We start from the raw sequence: 25,727 nt of genomic DNA on the forward strand, positions 1-25,727 counted from the left end.
GCTTTTTCTGCATATGGAAAGAACCCCTCCCACCAGTGTCTTTGTAACCTACTCTGTAGACTTTATATAACTGGGTCACTCTAAGCATGAAGCAATGAAGCATCTGTATATATGCAGTACTGAGTGTGTTTTAAGTTAAATTTAGACATGTTCTCATTGTCAAAGTTTAAATGTCATGCAGATGTGAATGAAACCTATTTGGTTTCAGATTAGTGACTGTGGTAAATCTCTCACATTATCTATTTGCCTACCTGGTGTACAGAACAACTTCATTTATACATTACCTCTCTATTCCTGACTTATAGACATCACAATAGCAATCAAATTAATACAAAATTCACTTAAACTCTTGTCCTCCCCTTTAAATTTTTGATTAAAATTACAGCCCAGACTGAATGGCTCATTTAGATATAAACAGGGAACTAAGCAATAAGCCTAGTTCCCTGTTCATATCTCCTAAATGATTCCACAGTGTAGGGCCATCGATTTATTGAAAGTATTGAAACCGAAAGATCAAGATCCTAAAAAATCTGATATAGCAGAGAGGAGGGGAGAGATTAAAGGTGTTTTCCAGGAGTAGGTTTCACAGCTGCAGAGTCTTGTGTTCCAAGGAGAGATAAACCTTACAGGGGATTTTTTTTTCTCCTCTTGGGCTGCGATAGAGGTCAAAAGATCAATTAAACAGATGACAATAAGTGAAAAATATACACATTATAGATAGTTGGAAAACCCATTGTTAGTGGTTCCCCAACTGTCATGCAACTGTATTAATCAAATTAATCTTGTCATAAATTTATTTTGACATAAACTACATGATGTCATATGTCTGAGTGTTTTATGTTAATGTTTGATTTATAAATACGCCTACTGTATAATTTGTAGGCTATTGTAGAACAAAAGGTCTCTTGAGAAGCATAAAAAGAGATCTTTTGTTCTACAACAGAAATTATACAGTATTTATAAAATAAAACATTATACATTTTATATTATTTTGTAAGCTATGTCTTTCTGATACACAAGTAAACATTTTCATACTGACACGTACACAAAATGTATGTTCATCCTTTACAAAACTTACCGTGTTAACTACAATCTCTGTTTAGATTCCAGTTTGTAGATACTAAAAACATAATTGTTTAATCTGACATCGCCTTCGTAGAGTTGACTTTCAGAATCTAAATTTGTACACAGAGTAATTCTCACTGCGCATGCGCTTCCCACTTGTTCTGATGGCCGTCAACATGGCGGCTGTGGACTGAGACGCATGTCTAAACTTTGCTCTGACAATTGGTATTTTGCCTCGCGTACTTTGTTTACGTGAAAGAAAGCCGTCGAACAAAAAATGTCTCGCCACAGGAATGTCCGAGGTTATAACTACGACGAAGGTATATACGGGGAATATGATATTTAACCGCTTTTATGTAAAGAGGCCTATGTGATTGCCAGTTAGCTATGTTATTTATACAGAGTTCAGTGCTGCAGATTATGACAAGACTGCTGTCGTGTCACTGTTTCAGATGGTAACAGCTGGACTGTGTGCCTGGTAACGAGTTCTGTGATTTTAAACTCAAACATTTGTACTTAGTATTTGAAAACATAACTAAAATGTACTTACATGTTTCCTTCATAATTCGGTCTATTTTGATGATCACAAATCAGCCGTCTAGTTTATGTAAGACAAAAGTAACAACTGGATTCTTTTTCTTGTTAAGATGAATAAATTCACTCTATTTCTTCCCAGTTTTAGTGACTATTTAACTGTCACTTTGGTTAATAACTTGTGTTGCATTGCTTCAGGTGGTGTAACGTTAGCTGACTTAGCAAAGCCCTTTTGCCCCCAGCAATGCTTTTCTGTTCGTTGATGTTGTGGAATTGCTTTAACTAAAACTAGCTTTTGTGGTTTGGAGTAAAACAGATTTGTCTACATTTTTCCCTGTATTCATAGACTTTGAGGATGATGACATGTACGGGCAGTCGGTGGAGGATGACTACTGCATCTCTCCTGCCACTGGTTTGTGTTTTCATTAAAGTTGTATGTAATTGTGTAAATTCCTTATTTGGAGGATGTCAATCATTTAGATCAGTCATACATCATAATTGCAAAATGTTTCCATTGTTACTTATTTATGTATTTTTATTTGAAGATTGTATATTTAATTATTATTTACATTTCATTTTTGGCCATATATGCTGGATTAAATTAATAAGATTAGGGTTGAACCCAGTAACCTATGTATTTTTTATTAACTTTCTTATATGACCCAGTGCAGTGCCATTTCCCCATTTCTCATTTCCCCCCAAAATAACCTATGCTTGCACGCATTCACACATTGAATTTGAATCATGGGATAGTTCACCCAAAAATGAAAGTTCTGTCATCAGTTGCTCTCTGTCATATCATTCCAAACCCATGAGACTTCATCTTTCATTTGTAAAAAGCAAATTATGATATTTTTAATGCAATCTGAGAAATTTAAATCTGTCCCTCCATTGAAAGTCATTTAACAAATTTTCATCAAAATGACAGTTCAAGTCTGTTAAAACACACACGATCACTTTATATGATGAACTGATTGAATTCAGTAACTTTAATTTTATTCACATGTTAAGATTAAACATACATGGAGTACTTAAATGTGGTAAATGGAAGCTCAAACGTGCTGTGCGACACGAGAATAAACATTTATGACTGACTATGAACATTTAGATGCATAGATGAATAGACTTAGTGGAGGGACAAAACAGAAATCTCAAAGATTTAATTAAAAATAATTTAATTTGTGTTTCAAAGATGAGTGAAAGCCTTATGTTTTTTAAACAAGATTAATGTGTGAGTAATTGATGACAGAACTGACTCTTTAACTGTATGATATTGATGTTCATTTTTGTCTTTTATGAAGATGTTTGTAAATTCATGTTTCCATAGCCGCACAGTTTATCTACTCGCGTCAAGACTCTAGGCAGGCTCGACATGTAGAGACCGTGGAGGAGGCAGAATATGAAGAGGAAGAAGAGGAGATGCCAACCTCTCCATCCATCACAAGCACATTAGACCCACTACAGCAAGGTACACTGACTTGACTGGTTAACCTGGTCACTTATGTCAATGATTAGTCAACTTGCTGGCTAGTAGATTTTTCAAATTTATGCTTAATTTTTTTTAATGGCAGTGAAGGGGATTAATATAGAGATTAGGTCCAAAGTAATCTAATTTTGTGACAGCCATCTTCTGAAAAGCAATCTTGTCAGTGAGTTTCATATTTTTAATATTTTAGCCCGCTGATTTCCAAACTACATAAATTATGCCTTCCTAGAGCATTTGTAAGGAAAATACCGGTGGGCTAGACAAGTAACAGCGTAACATCAAGCAAAGTGCTTCCTGTGCAATGTCATTGTATTTTTCTTCAACCTTTTCAAACTTTGAGAGATTATTTTATGATTTAGGTTCGAATGGTGTGTGTTTGTGATGAATTGGAAGCAAGCAGAAAAAGGGTGTTTCTAAAACGAACGCAGCGGCATCGCACGTTGAGGTTGAAAACTAGGCTCAGAATCAGAATTGTTGGTGAGAGAATCTTTTCTCCCAAGTTTATTGTATAGAATGAACCAGTAACACACTATTAGATAGCTAAAACAAACTCTTCTTTTCTGTAGGCCAGGCATATATGTGTAGCATGTCACGTGACCTCAGTGTAAATGCAGCCTTTGTGGATAAAAAAAATCTTGTTTTATCATATTGCAATATTATCGCAAATACAATTAATCATTCAGCCCTAATAAAGACGCAAATTCTCATAGGATTTCAAAGGTCTTACAGTCTAATAGTAAGAACTATTCTACTAAGGGTGTGTTCACACTTGGCATGTTTGAGGGTCGATTAAAACAACCCCTGCTGATTGCTCTGTTAGTGCAGTTCATTTGAATGAGTGTGAACTCTGCAATCCAACCCTGGTGCACACCAAACAAAAGAAAAGATGGGTAGAGCCCTGCGCTGACCTCCAATCTAGGCCCTAGCCCGGCCCCGGCCCGAGACGCTCAGGTCCTAGCCTGGCCCATTTCCAAAAGCTTATCAAAATTCTCGGCCCGAATGTTTTTGTTTTTTTAATCCTCCCTATCCTTACCTTTAAAATTGTTCACATTGGTTTTTAATGTCAAAGTAGTTATATTTAGTTCCGTTTCTTTATAAAGTTCATTTAGAAAAATGTTTGGAACAGTTTTTGTTTTTTAAAGTGACGACCAGTGGCCGACAGTGAGTTAACCACATGTTTGATAAGTTTACCCTCTCAAATCAACACTTGACTTGTCTTGCCTATGATGAAATCCATAGATATAAAACACTTCAACACTTCAATCCATAGATATAAAGCATATTACAATGTTAGTTTAAAAGTTCACCACCACAGTAAAAAGGCACAAATTGAGGCAGGCTGCCGCTCCTCGCAACGGCACTCTCAAACGAAACGGTGCTTGCAAACGAAACGGGCTACACAATCTATTAATAAACAAAATACAAATAAAAAACATGCAGGGTGTTTTAATGAAGATGTATGTAGGTAACAACTGTAACAGTATGTAGGTACTGTGGCATGAGAGAGCCGTATGAAAGTGGCAATACAGGATCATGGCTACGCATTTGACACATGCTAACGCCGTTTCACACATACTTCGTTTGCATTGCGTTTGCGGTGCGTATTTTGCTTCCGTACCCATGTTAACAGATTACAGCTTTCACACTGCAAGTTGTATTGGTCCCTCAGTCGTTCCAGGTGTGGTGCGTCTACAGTAGGTCAGCAAACGGTTCCGCACCGAGTCTATTTTTTGCTGCGTTGGACGTGCTGAATTAAAGGGACAGCGCATTATCCGCATTAAAACAAACATGTATTGATGCGAATATCTAGTAATTCCACCACAAATGCATAAAGTCTACTCAGTTTCAACATCAACACATGGCCTTTTTCCTCGAGTAAATCAATAAAAACCCAATTAGGTAAACGAGAAGAGCAAAATGAAAATAAAGAAGAGTTTTCTGTAAAAACAAAAGAAAATAAGAGAGTCGGCTGGTTTTGTCTATTGTAAGTTATAATTTAAAATGTTTTTTTTTAACATGGTCTATAGTTGTTTCTAAAGTAGGTACTAGGCTAAAATAATTATATACAAGCAGCAGCACAAATAAACACTATTGAGCCAAGATACTAAAAAAATAAACAATGCTTTTCAGGTTTTTCAGGTAGGTCTAACATTAGTTTTTAGGTAGAGAAATTGAATAAAGTAATCAAATGTAAAATAGTTCCATATTTCACTGTTTAAATTAAAGATTAATCCGTATTAAACTTACACAAGCTATTCAATCAGCTATCCTTATCTTTTATTTGACATTACACAGACAGCAGTAAAGGCTGCTGCCCCTTTAAGACCTAATGCAAGGCTATGCATCGTCTTTCTCGACTATATAAAGTTCACTTAAGGCATATTCAGACTATGTCTGCTTGGATACTCATCAAGATAGACATGTTGATGACATACTTTTTGTGTGAGTTTGTCCGTTCAAGCTCAAGACTTGAAAGATAACTCAATATTTGCTGATGATGCAAAATATTTTTGCGCGCTCACGAATGAGTGTACAGAGATAAACCTTCTTACAGAGCGTGCAAGTTCTCATTTGCGTCTTCTGGCACTACACGCAGGTGATGACGGAGAAATAACTGTTCACATCCGAACGTACGACAGAACTCGCATGCATGGACAGTTTACAAAGAGAAACCGTTTTTCTTTTATTATCGCTGTTGTTGTAATGTATCACTGAGAAGCCAGCAGGTGTATCCATCAACAGAAACATATAAAGCATTATTTTCAAGTTAACCCATATTAAAGATGCGTCATCAGTTGTGAGATGAACCGCGGGGCAAGTGCATGCCGGCACCTTTTACACGGCACCCCTGCTCACGTCAGACGGCACCCCGGTTGGGAAACGCTGGTATAGACCCAGCTCCCAACCCAACTTTGAGAATAGACTAATGGCGTTATTTTTTTATCGCCTGATAAGAGTCTCACGTTAACGCAGCACGTTAACACCGATAACGGCCCACCACTAGTTAACACCAAAGTTTTAATTTAATAAATGGAAAGCAAATAAAAATATTTCCTCCCCCTTTTTTCCTGATCCGAAAAATTATCCGATCTGTGACTCGTGATCCGTAATGTGAACCGAATCATGAGTTTTGGGATCCGTTACACCATTAGATGATTGTGTTTTTGAGAATCTGAGGCCTACTTTCAGTTTCACTGAACGCAGTTTGGCCTGCTTTACTCATTTGTATGTTGTGATAATCGATGCCCGAAGCCCGGCCCGAGGGGCATAAATAAATCAGGGCCTGTTGGGTTTGGGCTGAAATGCAGGGCTCTAAAGATGGATCTCTGTCTGCTTCCAAATGAACCCTGGTGTGCTTTAAATGAAATATGAACGCAACACAGACCAAAGACACGTTTAACGATTCAAAAACAGGACATGATGTCACAAGATGGGACCCTAAATAGGACTGAATCCTCAAGCATACCTGTTTTTTCATGTCATAGTCGTGAAGGCATCAATCGCGTTCGAATTCTCAGCTGGTCAAAATACCATAATTTGTAGGCTACGCACATACAACAAGTGCATTTAGCCTAGCAAACAGCATTTTTGGGGATGTTCGGTAAGTTCTGTCACGAAATATACGTAATAAAAGCCGACCAATCAGGTTGTGAACATATCCCTGTGTTTTTAGGAACGCTTAGTAGAACAATACTAAATGTTTTTTTTGTTTTGGTTTCATTTAAAATTTGTAATCATTCATTGCCTTCAGTTCCTCTATCATGTGGGCTCCCAAAAGGGTCCATATATAGGCCCATCTTATTTTCTTTGTATATTTTACCTTTGGGGTTTATTTTAAGGAAATATGTGCCGATAACACTTAATTGTACATTCCACTACATCCATGCTATATGTCCTGTTCCAACATTGCTAAGTTTCTGGAGAAAGTAAAAGGCTGGATGGCTAAGAATTTCCTTTACTTAAATAAGAGCAAAACTGTTGTTTTTTTTTTCCTTCTTAGCTCTTCCCCATTTATATCTAGCGACCTAGGGCTACTTTCTAGAAATGCTCATCTGTACGCAAAAAATCTGGCTGTATTTCTTGACTCGGCTGAATTTTGCTAAACAAGTTAGTGCTGTGGTGAAAACTAGTTTCTACTTCTTAAGATTAATAGCTAAAATGAAACAAATGCTCTTATCTAGAGATCTAGAGGCGACCATCCATGCTTTTATATCATCCAGACTAGGGATGTCAATTTTCACAAATTCCCATGATCGATCGTCGTTTAAATTAACGATCAATTAAACGATTAATCGTTAACCATAATACTGAAATATGCGTCTAGCAGTGGCTTATAGCCGACAGCATGACTGGATGTGCAATGCTGCTCAAAACGCCATGTTCGTCACCAAATGAATGAGAAGGATTTTATCTAAACAAAGGGCTATGGGATTGTAAAATTAGTCTATGTTATTTATAATTAAATTAAATTACTTATTTAATAACCAAATATAACATGTAATACAACAAGAAAGCCGCCTCAGATCTATTATTCAGAATTTGTGGACTTGCAAGAGCAACGTGCTGAAACGTCACCTAAAACCAGATAATTCAAAACGATTTATTAAAATATTGTTTTCATTAATGTTATGTAATGTGACAGTCCCAATCATAGTTATTATTAGTCGTGCGTTGCTGTTTGAACTGCACGAGCTGAAGCTGAATGTGCTGAATCAACACTGGTAAGTTACACTGAAACTTTGCTAGCACGTTATTTAACTCAACAAAAAGCTTCCTATATGAGATTAATCAGATTTATATAAAGTTAACAAAATATTACAAATTATATATCTTCACAAAATGATGCGAATGGACAAGTGAACTTTAATTGAGTTGCTGATATTCATATTCAGAATGGGAGACGCGTGTTCACGCGCTCTAGGAACAACGCTCTGAACACGGCACCTAAACCCAATGACTTTACAACCATTTATTAAAATAGTGTTCTCATTTCTGTTATATAATATGACAGTCCCAGTCATCGTTATTATGCATTGCTCTGTATGCGCTAAAGCCGAAGCACTGAATAAAAACCGGTAGCCATCACTGACTGAAGCAATTTGTTAGTGCGTTTTATTTCGCTGAAAGAAACGCATCCTATATGATTGATCACATAATATAACGTTACAAAATAAATGTAATATTACAAATTACTTCAGCACAATCTGATGCGAATGCAGAAGTGAACTTGAACTAAGTTACATGCGCGAGTCAGAATGCGTGACTCATGTTGTGCATGCGCTCTTCCTGGATCAACGCAATGAAACACACGGCAAATAAACCCAAATAATTAACAATCACAATGTTTTATTACAATAGTGTTCTCATTAATGTTGTGTAATATGATAGTCCCAATCATTATTCATTCAGTCATTATTAGTGCTGTTGGAGCTGCACGCTGAAGCTGATCACCGCCACGCTTTTACTACCGCTCACCTCTAACGTTAATTATTAACCAAATGCATCCTTATGAGATAAATCAGCTAAAGATAGGCCTGCACAAAATAAACACAATATTACAACTTACATTTGCACAAAACAAAAGGCTGCGAATGCACATGCAAGCTTGCAGTCATGATGAAGGTGTAACTCCAGCTGTAAAATGGTTCCAAATAGAACTCGGGCGTGCTCGTATCATTTTTCCTCCCGTTTTCTCACGCATCCACCCTGCATGACCCTGCTTAATCGATGATCGATAAGTCTTATCGATCAAATGTCTTTTCGACAATTAATCGATCATCGATTAATCGTTGACATCCAGACTAGACTGGGCTATTGTAATATTGTGTATATAGGACTCTTTGGTGTCACTGGTGAATCGATTGCAGCTGGTTCAAGATGCCGATGCTGGACTATTGACTGGTATAAGAAAGAGGGACTGAATCACCCAGATTTTATCATACTTCATCCCTTAAGATTTTAAATGGTCTTGTGCCCTCTTTGTCAGATCTTATTATTCCGCACCGGCCAGTAAATAATCTGAGATCGGCATATAAATTATTGCTCCATGTACCACGATCCTGACTAAAGCAAAAATGCGACCTATCCTAGGCTATGGAATAAAGTTTGACTCTGACACAGGAGAGAACTAAATATTAATTGTATGTTGTGGCGTTTTTGTATTTTCTTTGTTTGGTTTTATTGATTGCTTTGTACAACACTTTAGGCTGCACCTGAGGCAGTAGAAATGTGGTCTATAAAAAAAACTAAACTAAACACACCCTATGTGTTGCAGTGTTGTAGCTCTAAGAAATGTCTGATTAGGTTTTGAATCTAAAATCAGCCTAAATCAGCCTAATCAGCTTCCTTAAGACAGACTTACCTGCTACTTGTTTAGACAACCCAACAATTAGTGGAATTTTAGAATATGTACTCTACCTATCCAAAGTTTGGGGTTAGTAAAATTGTAAATGTTTTTGAAAGAAGTATCTTGTGCTCACCACTTTCAAATAAAAATACAGTAATTGTTTCGATAAAAATACAGTAATATTGTGATACAATATAATTAATAATAACTGAAATATTATTAGAAATAAAAAAATACTTTAACCATTCCTCCTGTCTTGATCACATGATCCTTCAGAAATCTTTCCAGTATGCTAATTTGGTGTTCAAGAAATATTTATAATCACTATCAGTGTTAAAAACAATTACTGCTGCTTATTTTTGTGGAAACGATGCTACATGCATCTTTGCTGAATAAAAGTATGCATTTCTTTTAAGAAAAATCTTATTGGCCCCAATCCTTTAAAAGGTAGTAAATGTTTAAACTTAAACAATGGTGTTTTTGTACTGGTGATATTATTGATCCAATAATTTGTGCCTTTCAAAAAAATCCAGATTCAGTTTTAATTCCAAGTGGAATTATTGGATCAGTTGTCCTTATTTCACATTAATATGTTCATGTTTGGACAGGTCAGTTGTATTCCTGTTTGGATCAGATGAGGGCAGTGCTAGGAGACTCAATTCCAGACTCCACACTGACTCAGGCAGCTCTTAAATATGACTGTGACCCTCACCGAGCCCTTGATTTCATTCTAACTGGGGAGAACACCAATACACACGCCCATACAGCCAGAACCAGCGCACAGCCTGAGCCTACCACCACAGCTGCACCACAGAAAGGTACACACCCTTCCACCGACAATCAGAACACACCAAACAAAAAACCCTGCACCATTTTTAGCATATTAACTACTCAAAACACCTATGTGTCACTTCCACTTAAAGAATGTGCCCTTTTATGTATTTTAATCCAAAATGAAAATGAAAACCACTTCACCAAGACCACAGATAGTTAAAACACACAAAGTTGGCATGAGGTCTCAGGGGAAAATGTTAAATTCCAGGGTTTTTCCAAAACTGGGGAGAACCCTTTTTTTTTGTTGCGTTTCAGTAACCGAGGCTATAAATAAATACAAATAATACAACATTAACAGTTATTTATAAAAGTACTACTGCTAATACTGATGTTTATAATGAACTATTATTATTATTTGTCATATTTCATATATTTTAAAAACAAACAATTTACTACTTTACCTTTACAATTTATGTTTAAAACATTCTGTTGGACTGAAAAACATTTACCTGGAATATTTTGGAACGTGTCACCTAAATGTATTTTAGATCTTATCTAAAATGTCAAGTTTAAATGTTAAATGTTATATAATTATATTATATAATTGTTATATTGAACATGGTGTTAAACAATTAATAAACAACCAAACAATATAAAAACGTAATATACAAATTTATAGGCTTCAACTGCTAACATTATTAAAACAGGCAATCAGACTGATTTTTTTATTTGTTTTTATTTATCTTTGATATCCTTAATTTTACCGTGTATAACGTATTGCCTTTTTCTTGCTCTCTCTGTGGTCTCGGCTAACCATTGATCTCCTTCTTCAACCTCTTGGTTGCACTCTCTGACTACAATTGGCCCTCGTAAGGTAAGGAGCCTTATTTTCTCCATCACACAATAGTATTAAGACTGTATCAAGTGCACATTCATCCAAACCCCTGAAACGAGACAGTGGTCAGTCTTACAACCTCAGTGATCTCTTAGCCATGCCTGAACCAAACATGATCAAACCCACTGCACTGAATCCTCCCCCTGGTCTGGGAAGCTTGGCAAAAGCTAATTTAAAAGAGGTTTCAAGCCATAATGATGGTACTTTAGGACAAAGTTCACTTGCCGAAGTAATAGCTCATCATGAACAGAAGCGTACAAACATTCCTCCTTTAGTTGCCTCCACTGGGGTCTCATTGGATTACACAGTTCCTCTTACTACCAGTCCTTTTGGTTCTTTTCTTGGTCCTACCGCCCCACTTTCTGCAGTTCTATCTCAGGGTCAAAGTATCCTACCGTCTTCCGGTTTGTCTGTTGGCTCTGGGGCATCTCTCTCTGCTGGTTTCTCTTTGGGAACCTCTGTCCCAGCTGGTCTGGGTGTGACATCCTCCTCATCTCTTCTAACCTGCTCTCTCAGTAGCCTAGCACTACAGGATTCCCAGCGGTCCGTCCCTCTTCCTGTCTCCTTAGGAAGTTTGAGTTCTGTCATACAAAGCAGTGGGCCTTTAGGAGTACCTGGGCAAGGAAAGAGCTCTGGAAGCCTTTCATTGGCTGAGCTAATTCAAGAGCACCAGGACAGCAGTCCCAAACTCTATGACAATTTACCAGGACTTCAAGACACCCAAAATTCACGTATTACTGGTACACAAAACAATACACACATCCAAAAGCCTTTCCAAACATCATCTGCAAATGCTCCTCCGGGCTTTTCAGAAGCACCTTCCTTGTCCGAACTCATGTCCGGACATCAATCGTCACTTGCATGCACTGCATCTCTCAAGAGTGAAAATGGGTCTAATCATCAAGCATCGAACAAATCTGCAAAAGCATTACCTAAGCCCCTCTCACTAAGCTTTAACCGGAGCGTCGATCTTAGCGCACTTATCTCCCAAACATCTCCTGACAGTCGCTCTCCAACCCTTTTGAGTTTTACCCACGCCTCTGCTAGTCAGAAAAAACGTGTGTTTGCGAAACCGTCAATTTTTGCGTTCGCGTTGTGCGTGCCAGTGAGAAGCAAGAAGAGTCAGCACAGTGAACCGACGCCTAATGCTTTCTTATACAGCAGACAGATGGAGAGAGTGAAGGAACGAGTGCAGTGTCTTCCGCTCCATCACATCTCCCCGTTTTCTTTCAACACGCCCTCTCCGGATGACATAGTCAAAGCAAATCAGAGAAAAGCTTTTACTCGAGACTAACTTTTTTTCCCTTTTTCAGTACATTTTAAAAAACCTCCTAAACTGTATTCTCTCTATATAAAACAGTTTTGAGGCTCAGGTTAATTTTTACACAAGATTATGATGTTACTGCTTAGCCCATAATCTAAAGAACCAGGGCTTCATCTAGTTGTCAGACTGAATGCAAAACAATAGTTTATAGAATGAAATGCATAGGTTAAAATTAATACATTTAGGAAAATTTGAACTTTCAAATGTTAATCATAGGGCAGCACTCAAATGGTTGTACATTTGAACCCTGAAATTATTATACCATTTGCCCATATAATTCTTTATACTTTTGTATTTTCTATACTTTTATATTTTCTTTGTATTTATTTACAACTAACCATTACACTGGAAAGTTATAAAGGACTTTTGTTCTAAACGATTAAAACCTCAGATTGTAATTTAGTATTACTTTTAAAGTCTTCATATTTTATTTTTTTCATTTAGATTTGTCATATTTCCATTTTTAAAAATAGTTCATTAGGCTGAGTATATATTTTTGTACTTGATTATGTAATTTTACGACAAACGATTGATTAAATTCTAGAGTCACTCTACATAAGGAAAAGAAAATACAGAGTAGGAGCAGATAGAGTGCAAAAGATAAAGGAAAACAACAGCAGATTCTCTCTACAGCTGTTTTGCTGCCATTTGAAATGAGGTGCAGCTCTGGTTTACCACAAACACAGAAAGAGGGATGGTGCTTGGGTTTGGGGGACACCTGGAGTTTTCCTTGTTGTGTTTTGAAACCCAACACTGTAAAAGTGTGTTTTATTGATGATAATTAATGTGTAATAGACATTTTGTTATTTGTTTTTTTTCTGCTGCATTTTTAAATTGTTTTAAAGCACTGATGTACACTGATGTGGCCATGGGCCTGACGTTTTGTATATATTCTGAAATAAAGATTTTCCAGTTTCATTTCTGAGATTGATGTTGGAGGAGTGTGCAAAATATGTGGGGGTGGAGGGGAACTTTATGTATGTTTTGAGGCTGAGCTTGTTTTTTTGCTTCCCTTAAAGGGTGTGTTAGCTTGCGGTGTTTATCACTTACGTGTGTGTGTGTGTGTGTGTGTGTGTGTGTGTGTGTGTGTGTGTGTGTGTGTGTGTGTGTGTGTGTGTGTGTGTGTGTGTGTGTGTGTGTGTGCGCGTGCGCGTGCATATGCACATATAAAACAAGAGTCTCTTTGTGGCCACATATAGGTGTTAACACGCCCAGAGCATATTGGAAGAGATTTTACAAAGTCTTTGCTTTTATTGTGGTAGACCATCCACCTTGGGAGATGATGCACACACATGCACAGATCTGAAGATGGTCTGAAACACACACACACACACCTGCATGTGCATGTTTAGATTTTATTTCTTCATTGCACACTGACCTAGTGTCTTTACTTAAACAGTATAATCCTGTTAATCACTTGAAAAGTGTGTTATTTAGGATTGTTGGTGAATTAGACTTAGTTAAGCTTAAATTAACTAAAATATTTAATTAAGAGACTAAATGTTCTGGCCATTGCACAGTTCTTGTTGGGTTTAAATGTTCACTGAATTTCTTCATTGATAATGCGGCCAGAATTACTGGAGGTGCAATAAGTAGTTGTTACTATTGTTTATACTTGGGGCCAGATTTACTAAACAGGGCGAATTAGCATGCAATTCAAGAAAAGAGCAAGTGGGACTGAAAAGTTATACTGACGACGTGCAAATTAATGAACACAGATGCACCAAGTTAATTTGCAATGACTGACGCAATCTACTACGAGCTGTGCAAATTGTTGTCTGGTTTAATAAATGCTTTTTTGGGGGGCTGTAAATAATGGTGCAAATACCAGTAAATTGACTAGCACAAACCTTAGTATATCTTATTTAGTAAAAAGTCACAAAAATAACTTTGTCCACTCTGTCCTTTGTGCCATTTCAGTGCAAATGTTTTACTGCGTGGCTTGGTAAATCCTCATAGTAGTTTTTGTATGCCAAAAAAAACCCTTGTTTTGATGTTAAAAGACTACTGCGATAAGCATGCAATATTCATTCCGGTGTGTACGGGACTTTTCTTTGGTGCACACTATTAGTAAATATGGCCCTTAGAGTTAGATCTTTGAATAAACTGCTAATCCTAAAGATTCTATAATTAAAATCGTCAATATTTATTGCACCCTCATGTCATGCAAAAATTCCATCTCTGTGGAATACAAAAGAAGATATTTTGAAAGTTTTTTTGTCCATACATTGAAAGTCAACAGGGTCAAACAACATTGGACCCCACTGATTTTCATTGTATAAACAAAAAAACAACAACTGAGAATTAACATTTTTCTGAGAATAAACTTTAAAATCGTGCCATTTGAGGTCAGAGATTAATTTTTGCATTTTTAAGAAATCAGACTTATGATTTTGTATCTGGTGGACAATAAGCTGGCAGAAAAAAATCCCATATACACGTCCATATCTAGAGAGCAGACTATCATGCTGATGAGCTCTTTTTGACATGAACCGTAAACATCTACCTTAAAACCCATTAGAACACACTTAGAATCAGCATAGCAATACCCTGGCAACCACCTGGATTATCCTAGCTCCATGATTTGGGGTTCTGCATAGGCAAACATCCAGTCTTCATAAAATGTAAAAGCTTTTTTTTTTTACTGTTAGGATGCTTTGACTGCACACACTTTGTATCTTCACTTCTCGCATGTGTTCTTGTTAACTCTCTGTTTGCCGAGCCACGCGTGGGTGAAGGCCTGCTTTTCAAAAGCATGCTGCAGCTCACCTTTCACATTTGCAGTCTTTAACTCCTTTTTATAAAATCTATCTCTTTGCCATCTGACCACCTCAAGTCATCTATCCCTTTTTCCCCCCTCTCTGTTTTCTCTGCCTTCTTTTGCCGCCCACACAGGAAAAAGTGACTAGTTTACAGCTGGCCCTGTTACTGCTCTTTGACGTTTTCTCCCTTTTTTGCACTTTGTGGCTTTTGCAGAAATGGTGATATGTCATTGTGTCTGTGCTGCGAGTCGCGCAGCACTACATAGATTGGTCAGAGAGCTAGAGAAAGGTTATTGACCCTATTTGAGTGTGAATAAAGATCATCTGTAGCTAGTTTTCTCCTCCTCTGTCAGACTGTTTCTTGTTTTCTCATTCTGCTGTCAGTAGAGCTAGATGATTGTACTCCTTTAGAGTAAACTTGTACAGACTTCGTACACAGTAGTCTACATACCTAATTAGGTTTAAGTAGGAACAAGAATTGTTGATTAGGTTTATTATTGGTGTTTGCTAAGTTAAGCATCATACTTGCCATGCAACTTGTCCTCAACAGTTTGTGCTACTGAAATGAATGCCTCAAATCTTGTGGTTTGTTTCTGAAAATGGTGCTATTACTTTTCTGAATGATTGGACTTGCATGCTTTTTGTCCACCTGTGGACAATAAAATGGACGATGCATATCTAGGGTACTGAATATCAAAGTCATGGCTGGTTTTTACTTGGTAAAGTAAAACACTGTGTAGCAATATCCTAAAACTGCTTGGATTCCGACCACCTACATAGAAACACCTTTGCAATGTCTTAGAATACCCTAGATACAACATAACAACAAGCTAAAAACAACTATCACTTCTTCCAAAATTAAATATTTTCCCTTTTATTTAGTATGCGAGGTCTCCAAACAAGTAGTATGTCTGAATACTTACTTCCATACTTTAAAGTATGCAAAAAACAGTATGCGAGCCAAGTAGTATGTCCAAATTCATAGTATGAATCACTTCACCAAAAATCCCGCTCTGCAGCTAATTTCATTAGTTAAAGGGTTACTTCAGCGATTAGCATATGGCTTTGTATCAGTAGAAACCCTGGAGTATATTCAAATGATTGTGCTTTCCCCCTCATTCTCCTTGAGATAAGAGATTAATGCATTTTATTTCTGGAAAAATTCCTGTATGTTTGGCCAAAGGCTAAAGACTACAACCAGCATAGGGAGCTATTTCCACATGTTTTCAACCCGCGCATGGGGGATGGAGATCAGACTCACAGCACAGCTCGCCTCTGCAGGCATTCATTTAAACGGATGCTGAGCAACTTAAATGTTTTAACTTAATCAAATTAACAAACTCAAATTACTTTCTATTAAGTTAATGAATGAATGAATGAATGAGGCATTTATATAGCGCTTTCATATGTACTACTGTACACCCAAAGCATTTTACACTTATGTCAGGGGTCTCTCCTCAACCACCGCCAGTGTGCAGCATCCACTTGGATGATGCGACGGCAGCCACAGTACAACGGCGCCAATGTGCTCACCACACACCAGCGATAGGTGGAGAGGAGAGAGGGTTATACAGCCAATTCAGTGGATGGGGATTATTAGGAGGCCATGGTTGGTAAGGGCCAATCGAGGGAATTCGGCCAGGACACCAGGGTTACCCCCCTACTCTTTTACGAGAAGTGCCATTGGATTTTTAATGACCACAGAGAGTCAGGACCTCAGTTTAACGTCTCATCCGAAGGACGGTGCTCTTTGACAGTATAGTGTCCCCATCGCTATACTGGGGTGTTAGGACCCACACAGACCACAGGGTGAGCACCCCCTGCTGGCCTCACTAACACCTCTACCAGCAGCTACCTGGTTTTCCCAGTTGGTCTCCCATCCAGGTACTGACCCGGGCTCAGCCCTGCTTAGATTCAGTGGGAAACCAGTCTTGGGCTACAGGGTGATATGACTGCTTTGGCAAAGTTAAGCTTCCAAAGGCATGAACTGAAAACGCACCAGACTGAACACGCATTGTGAATGTATGCCGCGAGTATGGTCGCGATTACCTCAGCTCTCATCACAAGAGCTCATTCAGCTCATTTATGACGTTAAAGGGGGGGTGAAACACTCAGTTTCAGTGAAACATCTCATGTCAATCTTGAGTACCTATACAGTAATATTGCATCCTTCATATCTCCGAAAAGTCTTTAGCTTTATTATATTTATAAAAGAAATATGGGCTGTACCGAGTCTTTCCGGAAAAAACAGAGTGCCTGGAGGCGTATCGTGTGGGCGGAGCTAAAGAATGACGATCGCAAACAAAGCGGTGACGTCCTCAAGCGTGGAGAAACCCATCGCTATCGATCTCAGCTAATAGATATATGATCCAGAATCAAATCTGAGGCTGAAATAAATTGAACAGGAGAAACAGCAACAGCAGGACGTCCGTCTCTGGGGTATGTACTGTATTTAGTGGCCTGTCAACATTTGTGCTTGTTTACTCGCAGTTTATGAGGACATGATTCGGTTTATGGACTATTGTATGCGACTAAACCTTAGCAGTAGCAAGCAAAATGGTTTTGCACGTCAGACTAGTGTAACGTTATACATAGAACAACAATGGAGTAACGTAAGCGCATTTGAATGACGAAGCACGCGATCCTGTCGTTTACTGATGTTTACTCACGCGACGGTAGCCAACAGCAAAGACATTTGAAGCAGTTTTACTCACTGGCTGCTTCCAAAGCAGGACCAAACCTTTATCGCTGTGACCGCTCCGTCAAAAACACACTTCTTTGGTATGATTTGGTGAAGTCCTGTGACAGCAGTGGCCGTGGAAATTCACTTTTGCGACGCGACTGAAGCGATGTTGTGAAGCTTCCCGTCATTTCTGCGTTCAAATCGGTTCAAATGCAGCACTGCCTTCCCGGAATGCTGTGCTGAAGCGTTGAAGTCGCTTGATGTCACCCATAGGAATAAAGTGGAGCACGGCACGGAGTGTTTATAGTCGTGCATTTCCTCTCTCGCTCTAGTCACGCACGCGCGCACCCTACTGGAAGAAGAGCCGTACGGCCCATACAAGGACCTTCGGCTCTTATTAACGTCAAGCCGACCCATACTTGAAAAAAACTTTCTGAAACTTGTGAGAAACCAGAAGGAGTATTTTTGACACAGAAATACTACATCAAACGTCCAACATTAGTTTTTGAAACTTTGTCTATGTTTAGGATGGGAATCCAAGTCTTTAACAGTGTAAAAAGCTTAGTATGCATGAAACAGCATTTCACCCCCCCTTTAAAATGTAATCTGACTCCTGCAACGTTAGTGCTGTGAGACACGTGGCGACTCAATCATTATATTGAACAGACACGTTCAGTATTTAATTGTAGTGTCTTTTCTCCAACTCAGTCACAGTAATCCAGTAGCGGTGGCTTTGGGAATGGCCTCACAGGGTAGCAAAGCATTCTGGGAATTGTAGTCTTTCATCCCCATGAGACAAAAATACATTTTCTGTCTTTTCTCAGTCTAAGAGGCACCAAATTCAAAAATAATTTCACATTTCTACTACAGATTCGTATATAATACAGATTCATCTTTCCAGCGCTGAAGTACCCCTTTAAGGTTACAGAGGGGTACGTTTAGGGATCAGTGTTTGGTGGCAATCGGTATTGTGATTGATGTGACCAATCAAATCTTAAGAGTCAGCTGCATGGTGGAGCTTCTTTTATGTAACATTTTTAAAATTGTTTATTTTAAAAGATTCTTTTATGCCTACAAAACGAATAATTGTGTAGTATAGGACTATTTTCCTGCTCATCTGAACCATGATCTGAAAGCACGCAAACGCTGCAAGACACAGCCAATCACAGGAGTATTTGCTCACTGCTGACACAGTATTCAAACAGAACTGCGTTTCCAAAAAATATAATAAGAAACCATTTATGCTTTTGAACAAACAGCCCACAATAATGCTCATCAGAAGACAGAAAAACATGTTTGAGTTACTTCACAATAAACAAATAGAAATTGTAGCCTACGTAGGGCAATTACACTCATACACTATCAGAATAAAAAGGTTGCATTTTATGGGTGCAACATTTTATCACTGGCAGTCCCTTAAGAAAACGAACCATGGTTTATTTTAAGTACAGTTTTTTTCCATGGTTTCCGCTACAACTAAATATTTTAACCATGTGTATACAAAAAAAAAGTGATCTAATAAGCTTCAATTAAGGCATAATGAATGTTAAAATGTCTTTAAAATATAGTGTTATGTGGGTATCTTTACATATTTTACTCTGTCATTTTCATAATTTAATACATGTAATAATTTTAAACAGTTTAAAAGTATTGTATCGATTTCAGTGATACTGGCCTTGAAATTGGTATCGGTATCATATCAAAAACTAAATAAGCGGTATCGCTCATCCCTAATGGAAAGTTAGAAAAAAAATTTTAGTACTGAATGTGTGTAGTATGAATGTAATCCAGACATACTACAAATGCCATATTGTCATCATCATGTGACCTACCCGCCAAGGTTATTTTCGTAAACGAAAACTGAAACTAAGACTAAAACTATTGGTCAAAAAACATTTTCGTAAACTGAAATAAAATTTAAAAATCTGAATAAATAAAAAACTAAAACTAAACGAAACTAACTACTCTTACTAAAAAACTAACTGAAATAAAATAATAATTAGCAAAAATAAATATTCGTTTTCGTTGTTAATAAGCTCTCTTTAATGTGGTGGAAAATCTGACTGTGGCGGTTGAGGGAGTGTCTATTGCGCTACTGCGCGTCAAGTGAGCTGAGGAGATTAACCGCTGTCCTGTGACGGACGCGTGCAGACCATAGACCGTAAAAAAAAAGGCTTGGTGCAGACAGGCAACACATCGCCAGTCCTAAACGGGAGTTCACAAAGAATCAATGCGTCCGTGGCAGTGAAAGGGGAAATAACACAAGGTAATGAGATGCACGTTGAACTTCTTTTAAGCTCACTGTTTTAGAATGCCGTTTCTTACGTGACGAGAGACGCAGGCGCAAAAGTCAGCAACTATATTAGCAAATAACGTTACTAGCCTACTGTGCGTTTGAGATTTCATGTTTGCATAATATTGACAGGCTCAAAGGTGTTATCATAATCATTTACTACTAATAATATTATTATCTGTGTGGAGACATTTCCCCACAAAGTAGGGAATACCAGGACACACACACACACACAGGTTTGTTTCACTTTATAAGTGAGGACACTGCATGGACTTCCATTGATTTTATATCAGGTTAATGATATTTTATATCTCCTAACTCAATTCCTATCCCTAAACCTACCCATCCCAAGAACGTGCAAAACAATAGATTTAAATAAAAACATGTTTTGGCCGATTTATAAGCCTTTTTAACTATTGAGGACCAGTCAAATGTCCTTATTAGTCAGTTATCATAATATTTTACTAGATAAGTGAGGACATTGGTCCCCTTTACAATTATAGCACAACAAACACACACACACACACACACACACACACACACACACACACACACACACACACGCACACACACATGTCTGGTGCGCTATCTTTGTGGGGACTTGCCATATAGACGGTTTTTATACCATACAAACCATATATTCTATCCCCCTACACTGCCCCTGCCCCTAAACCTACCCATCACAGGAAACTTTCTACATTTTTACATTTTCAAAAGAACTCATTAGGTATGATTTATAAGCTTTTGTACCCATGGGGACCTCAATTTAGGTCCCCACGGTGACACGAGTCCCCATGAGTCTGTGTGCATTCAGTTTGAAGTCCTCACCAGGCTAGAAAAACATGTACACACATGTTTTTCACACACACACACACACACACACACACACACACACACACACACACACACACACACACACACACACACAGAGCAAAACAGTGTGCAGACACTGCTAGCCTACATTGTACTACTGAAGAAATTAAAATAAGCTTTTAATTGTTTAACAATATTTCATCTGTTATGAGTGAGTTTGTCTGGAATTTATCATTTTTACTTTTATATTTTACGTTGCATCTATTTTGTTCTTAAAGATAGATCCTGTATAGGTCATAGTTTGACTCAAGCTTTTTTGCTCAAAGGTGAAGACCCAACTTTATGCATGTTTTGTAAGACTGTCCTGGGTTTAAACAATAATGCTCGTTTATCAAGTTATTTCACTTAAGGATGTGTAGTAAGATTAAACTCTAATCTGTTAATTAAACTTTGCTGAAATTAAAAACCTTGATTTGGTCTCTACACTTCATTATGGTAACTCTGCTAAACTATAATTACTAAAACTAAAACTGAAACTAAATAAATAAAAACTAAATAGAAATGTATTTGCAAAATAAAAACTAAACTAAAACTAGCAAAACCATTTGTAAAACTAACTAAAACTAAACTGAAATTTGTAGCAAAATTGAAAACGATAATAAAATAAAAACTAATTTAAAAAAGCAAAACTATAATAACCTTGCTACCCGCATCCCTTCAGCTCTATTGCCTCATGGGATAGTAAAGTGTTCATCGAATACACGCTTCAGAATCTCGCCAAAAGCAGTAGGTCATCCAGGGCCACTTCACCTTTTCAAATGATATGTATCCGGACATACTACTCTGTCGGGATACTGTTTTTCGCATACTATATAGTAGGGAAGAATTTGATATCGGATGCAGCGTAGGTGGCTGCTAGAGTTGTTCTGAATCTGGTTGGCTATTCTGCAGCTGCTTGTGTGTTCTGAGTGTTCACAAGAGTGTTGCTAGGGGATTGCTAAGGTGTTCTGAATCTGAGGGATTTTAGAATGTTGCCATGCAGTTGTTAGGGTTTTCTAAGGTTTTGCAAATGTTATCTTAAACTCTAGTTTTAATTAATATTGTATAGATAGAGGTATTGAGGAGAACGTCCCATTCATATAAACTTTTAGGCCTTTGTCAACCTTTGCCGATCCTTGTTTATGAAAGAGATTAAATAAGTACAGTGTGTGAATGCATCTGTCTTGTTCAAGTATTGTTTTCAGCAGGTGTGCACCGTAAGGGCAAGGCCGCAAGTGACGAAATCTATAATAGTGCATCAGATGCACCTCATGAGTGTAATAGTCCACTCATTGTGAATTGAGCATATCTGAATGGCAGTCTTAAGGTGAGTGTACGGGGATTTCCCATAGTTATGGGACGTCTGTGCTACACTCAACCCAATAAAAATAACTGTTATGGAAAAGAAGGGGATGAAAGATAAGTTGGAGAGAAGATAATGTATGCTTGAAGTGTTTTGGAAAGAATGCTGTTCCTTCTTGGGTTTTTGTAAGGGTTTATTTTGTTTCTTTCCAGGACTTGTTACACTAGTGCCCCCTACTGGAGCAAAAATATGTCCAACACATTTGACTTTCCAGACTGTTTAGTGTGTCTTAAGATGGAAGTAACTTATTTTTTGTACATTTTATTTTATTTTGGTTATCTTTTATTGCTTTCTGTAACAGTGATTCGATCACTGTTACACCATTAAATTTGATTAATAATATATAGCAAACAAGGGCTAGCAGGTCATATGCAGATCTAGAAAGATGGTATAAAGACAGAGTGACAGATGTGTGTACAGTCATTGTCAGCTAGTAAAGAAGATGGTAGATAATCAGGTAGGATCATGTCTCACTGGTGTTTAAATAGGCCTAGATCCGTTTTTCTAGGAAGAGCACATTTACATATCCTGAAGGGTGTGTATGTCTGTTTTTTTGTGTTACATGTAGACATGTATTTTTCTACCTGTTTGTATTGTCATCATAGTTGAGTAATGCTCTTTTGAAAAACAGAGTCAACAATGCTTTTTTGCTTTATAGCTAATTCTTACAGTATCGCCAAAGCATGTAAAGTATTAATAGTGCTGAAATAAACTAAACAGATGCTCAGTAAGGTGAAATTTAATGGAAGTCAGTAGGAGTGAAATTAAATATTAAATGTGGTATTTGAAAATAAATACTGAATGCAGTGTTGATGCATATTAATATGTTGACAAGCTGTTACTTAATGTCCCACATTTCCTTGTTCCAAAAAAGCCAGACATTGTTTTTGTATTTTCAGTTTTTATTTTTGCTATTTTAACTTTGCAAATACATAGCATTGGAGCTCTTTGTCAGAAACGTGTTGAATTTGGCAGCGCATAACTTTCTGGCGGCTGTGTGTAGAGATATGTTGTGTGGGTGTGGTTTGTGTGTGAAGTGTTGCTAAATGTGTGTGTGTTCAGATGGGAGATATTTGTGGGTGTGGCCCGAGTGTGTGTGTGTGTGTGTGTGTGTGGTGTAAGCAGGTGAACTGCTATCTACATTCCCCAGCACTTCCTGTCCCTGTAGCAGGTGTGTGTGTGTGTGTGTGTGTGTGTGTGTGTGTGTGTGTGTGAGTGTTTGTGTTTGTGTTGTCATCTTGAGATTTGTGTGCATAAAGGGTCCTTGTGGTGTGGCCATTCCATCCTCAAACACATCTGGGGACTCGTTTATCTGTATAAAATTAACATAGTTTAATATATAAAAAGGCAAATACACAAACATTCTCATGTTATAACTTATGATCATTTTAAATTGATCACGATCAACGGTTTTCCCCCCAACAAGGTGAGTCAGACGTCTCACAAATTCTCATAGTTCATAGTGTTTTTTTTTTCTTCCCTTGAAACTTTTTCCTTTGTTGACTTGTCTTCTCATCTTTTTTGTTCTTGGAGGTTAGAGGTTATTATTTTTGCACATTAACCCCCTGTGTGCTGGAAGTGCACAGTCAGTGTGGGAGTACAAGTGACGTGCCGGAGTTAACCCTTTCCTGGCCAGAGCGTTCTCTGCTCAGAGCGAGATGACTGGCTGTGGCCGTTTCTAAAGAAAACGGCTCTATTGCTATGACGAGACACCTTGCACACATTTCAGCCATTTACCTTACAGGGACAGAAAAATGCTCTCTCTCTCATCCTCATTTTCGTTCATCCCTTCCCCCCCACTGGCTCTGAGAGCCTGTTTTGGTGCAGCACGGAGGAGTTGACTCATGAATTTCAGTAAGATAGAGAGAAAATGAGGCTGAGCGCATGCTGAGTGCACTGACACATACATCTGCTCGTCTGAAAATGAGTAACCCTTTATACTGTACCAAACAGGAAACTCAACTTTCATAAAATGTACAATGTCATACATTTCTGAATGGCATGTAAAAATATCATAGTGGAAAAAATGCATGCTTTGTGCTAAGAAAGAAATAGATTAACATAAATCTAAATGGACAACCTTTCTTAATATTAAAGCTAATTTTAAAAAATCAATAATATGAATATTATTAAAATATCGTAAATTTAGTGTAAATTTAGTGTAATGTTGTTTTCTACATCCTAGCAAAAGTACGGGATGTTCCAGAGAGTCGTGTTGAAGCAGAGGTTGTCCCTAAGGTTGCCCGGATGACTGTGTCTGGCAAGAAGCAGACCATGGGCTTTGATGTGCGAAGGTAAGCCAGTCGAGGTAACATGGAAGGTAACATGGAAGTGGTTTAAATATTTGTGCCCTGCTAACCCAAACATTGTAGGTTCAAACCTTATAAGGGTTGCTTTATGAACTTATGTGATCTTTCACCATTAAACAAAGCATTTAACCACAGCTCGCTTCACAGGGACTGTCCCTGTAATATGCGCACTGCACTGCATGTCCTAATTAGACATGATTGTCTCGGTTTCAGTGATTTTTCAGATCAGACTGAACTTTAGTGACACAGTCGTTCATGAGATATTTGATCATATTGGATGTTATTTAGTTTAAAGGGTTAGTTCACCCAATAGTTCACCCGTTTACATGACTTTATTAATAAACTTATTTACTTGTAGTGACGTCAAAAATAATGTCTATGTATCTGACTATGTCAGTTGTGATGTTAAAGCGTGCACCATATCAGTGGGAGATTTACGGCTCATATTATCTCTCATGCAGTTACAGACGCAGCGTTTTGACTGAACCTCTTCTAGTTCTGCTGCATGAGAAGAAAACATGTTTACAATTTTCTGGGTCTTAAAAGAGTGTGTTTGTGATATTTCCTTATTTAATGCAAAACGCTAGCTCGCTCTGTCTGGATGCATTTAAATCTGCTCTAAGTTTTCGTTTGTGTCGCCTATCACACATGCGCACTTTGATAAGCCGACAGAAAGCAGGTTAATGCGTTTACATGCAGCGCGATATCGAGGTAATGCCGTTTATGCTTATGCCGTTTATGACCTTACTCCGATTTTTAAAAAAAAAAAACAGGTTACCGTGTTTACATGACCATGTTCTTTGTCTGCTTATTAGGCATAATCAGCTTAAGAACGTGCATGTCTTTCCTCTGATTTCATCAGAAATGTCCTACGGTTATGGAATGACATGTGGGTAGTTAATGTATTTAATTAGTAATTAATGTATTAGTAATTAATGACATTTTTAGGGTGAACCATGTTACCTAAATATATACATTGCATGGATTGCTTTTGGAAATACATATATTTAATGAAGGATACTTTTGTTAACATGCTTTTGA

General features: G+C 37.7%; 1 protein-coding gene across 3 annotated transcripts in view; it reads left to right on the forward strand.

Moving 5' to 3' along the window:
* Positions 1–1,204: 1,204 nt before the first annotated feature.
* The window catches only part of hbs1l (HBS1-like translational GTPase), a 41,319-nt gene continuing 16,796 nt past the window's right edge, over positions 1,205–25,727 (forward strand). The window contains exons 1-5 of one of the 3 annotated variants that reach the window (XM_067445844.1): positions 1,205–1,385; positions 1,946–2,011; positions 2,927–3,067; positions 10,040–10,249; positions 11,085–13,351. In XM_067445844.1, coding sequence (XP_067301945.1) covers positions 1,343–1,385; positions 1,946–2,011; positions 2,927–3,067; positions 10,040–10,249; positions 11,085–12,394 — 1,770 coding nt within the window. In that variant the 5' untranslated portion in view covers positions 1,205–1,342 and the 3' untranslated portion in view covers positions 12,395–13,351. The other 2 variants (XM_067445843.1, XM_067445845.1) reach the window with 2 other exon arrangements.

Source organism: Pseudorasbora parva, chromosome 6 (genome assembly GCF_024679245.1).
Source record: "Pseudorasbora parva isolate DD20220531a chromosome 6, ASM2467924v1, whole genome shotgun sequence".
Classification (NCBI taxonomy): domain Eukaryota; kingdom Metazoa; phylum Chordata; class Actinopteri; order Cypriniformes; family Gobionidae; genus Pseudorasbora; species Pseudorasbora parva.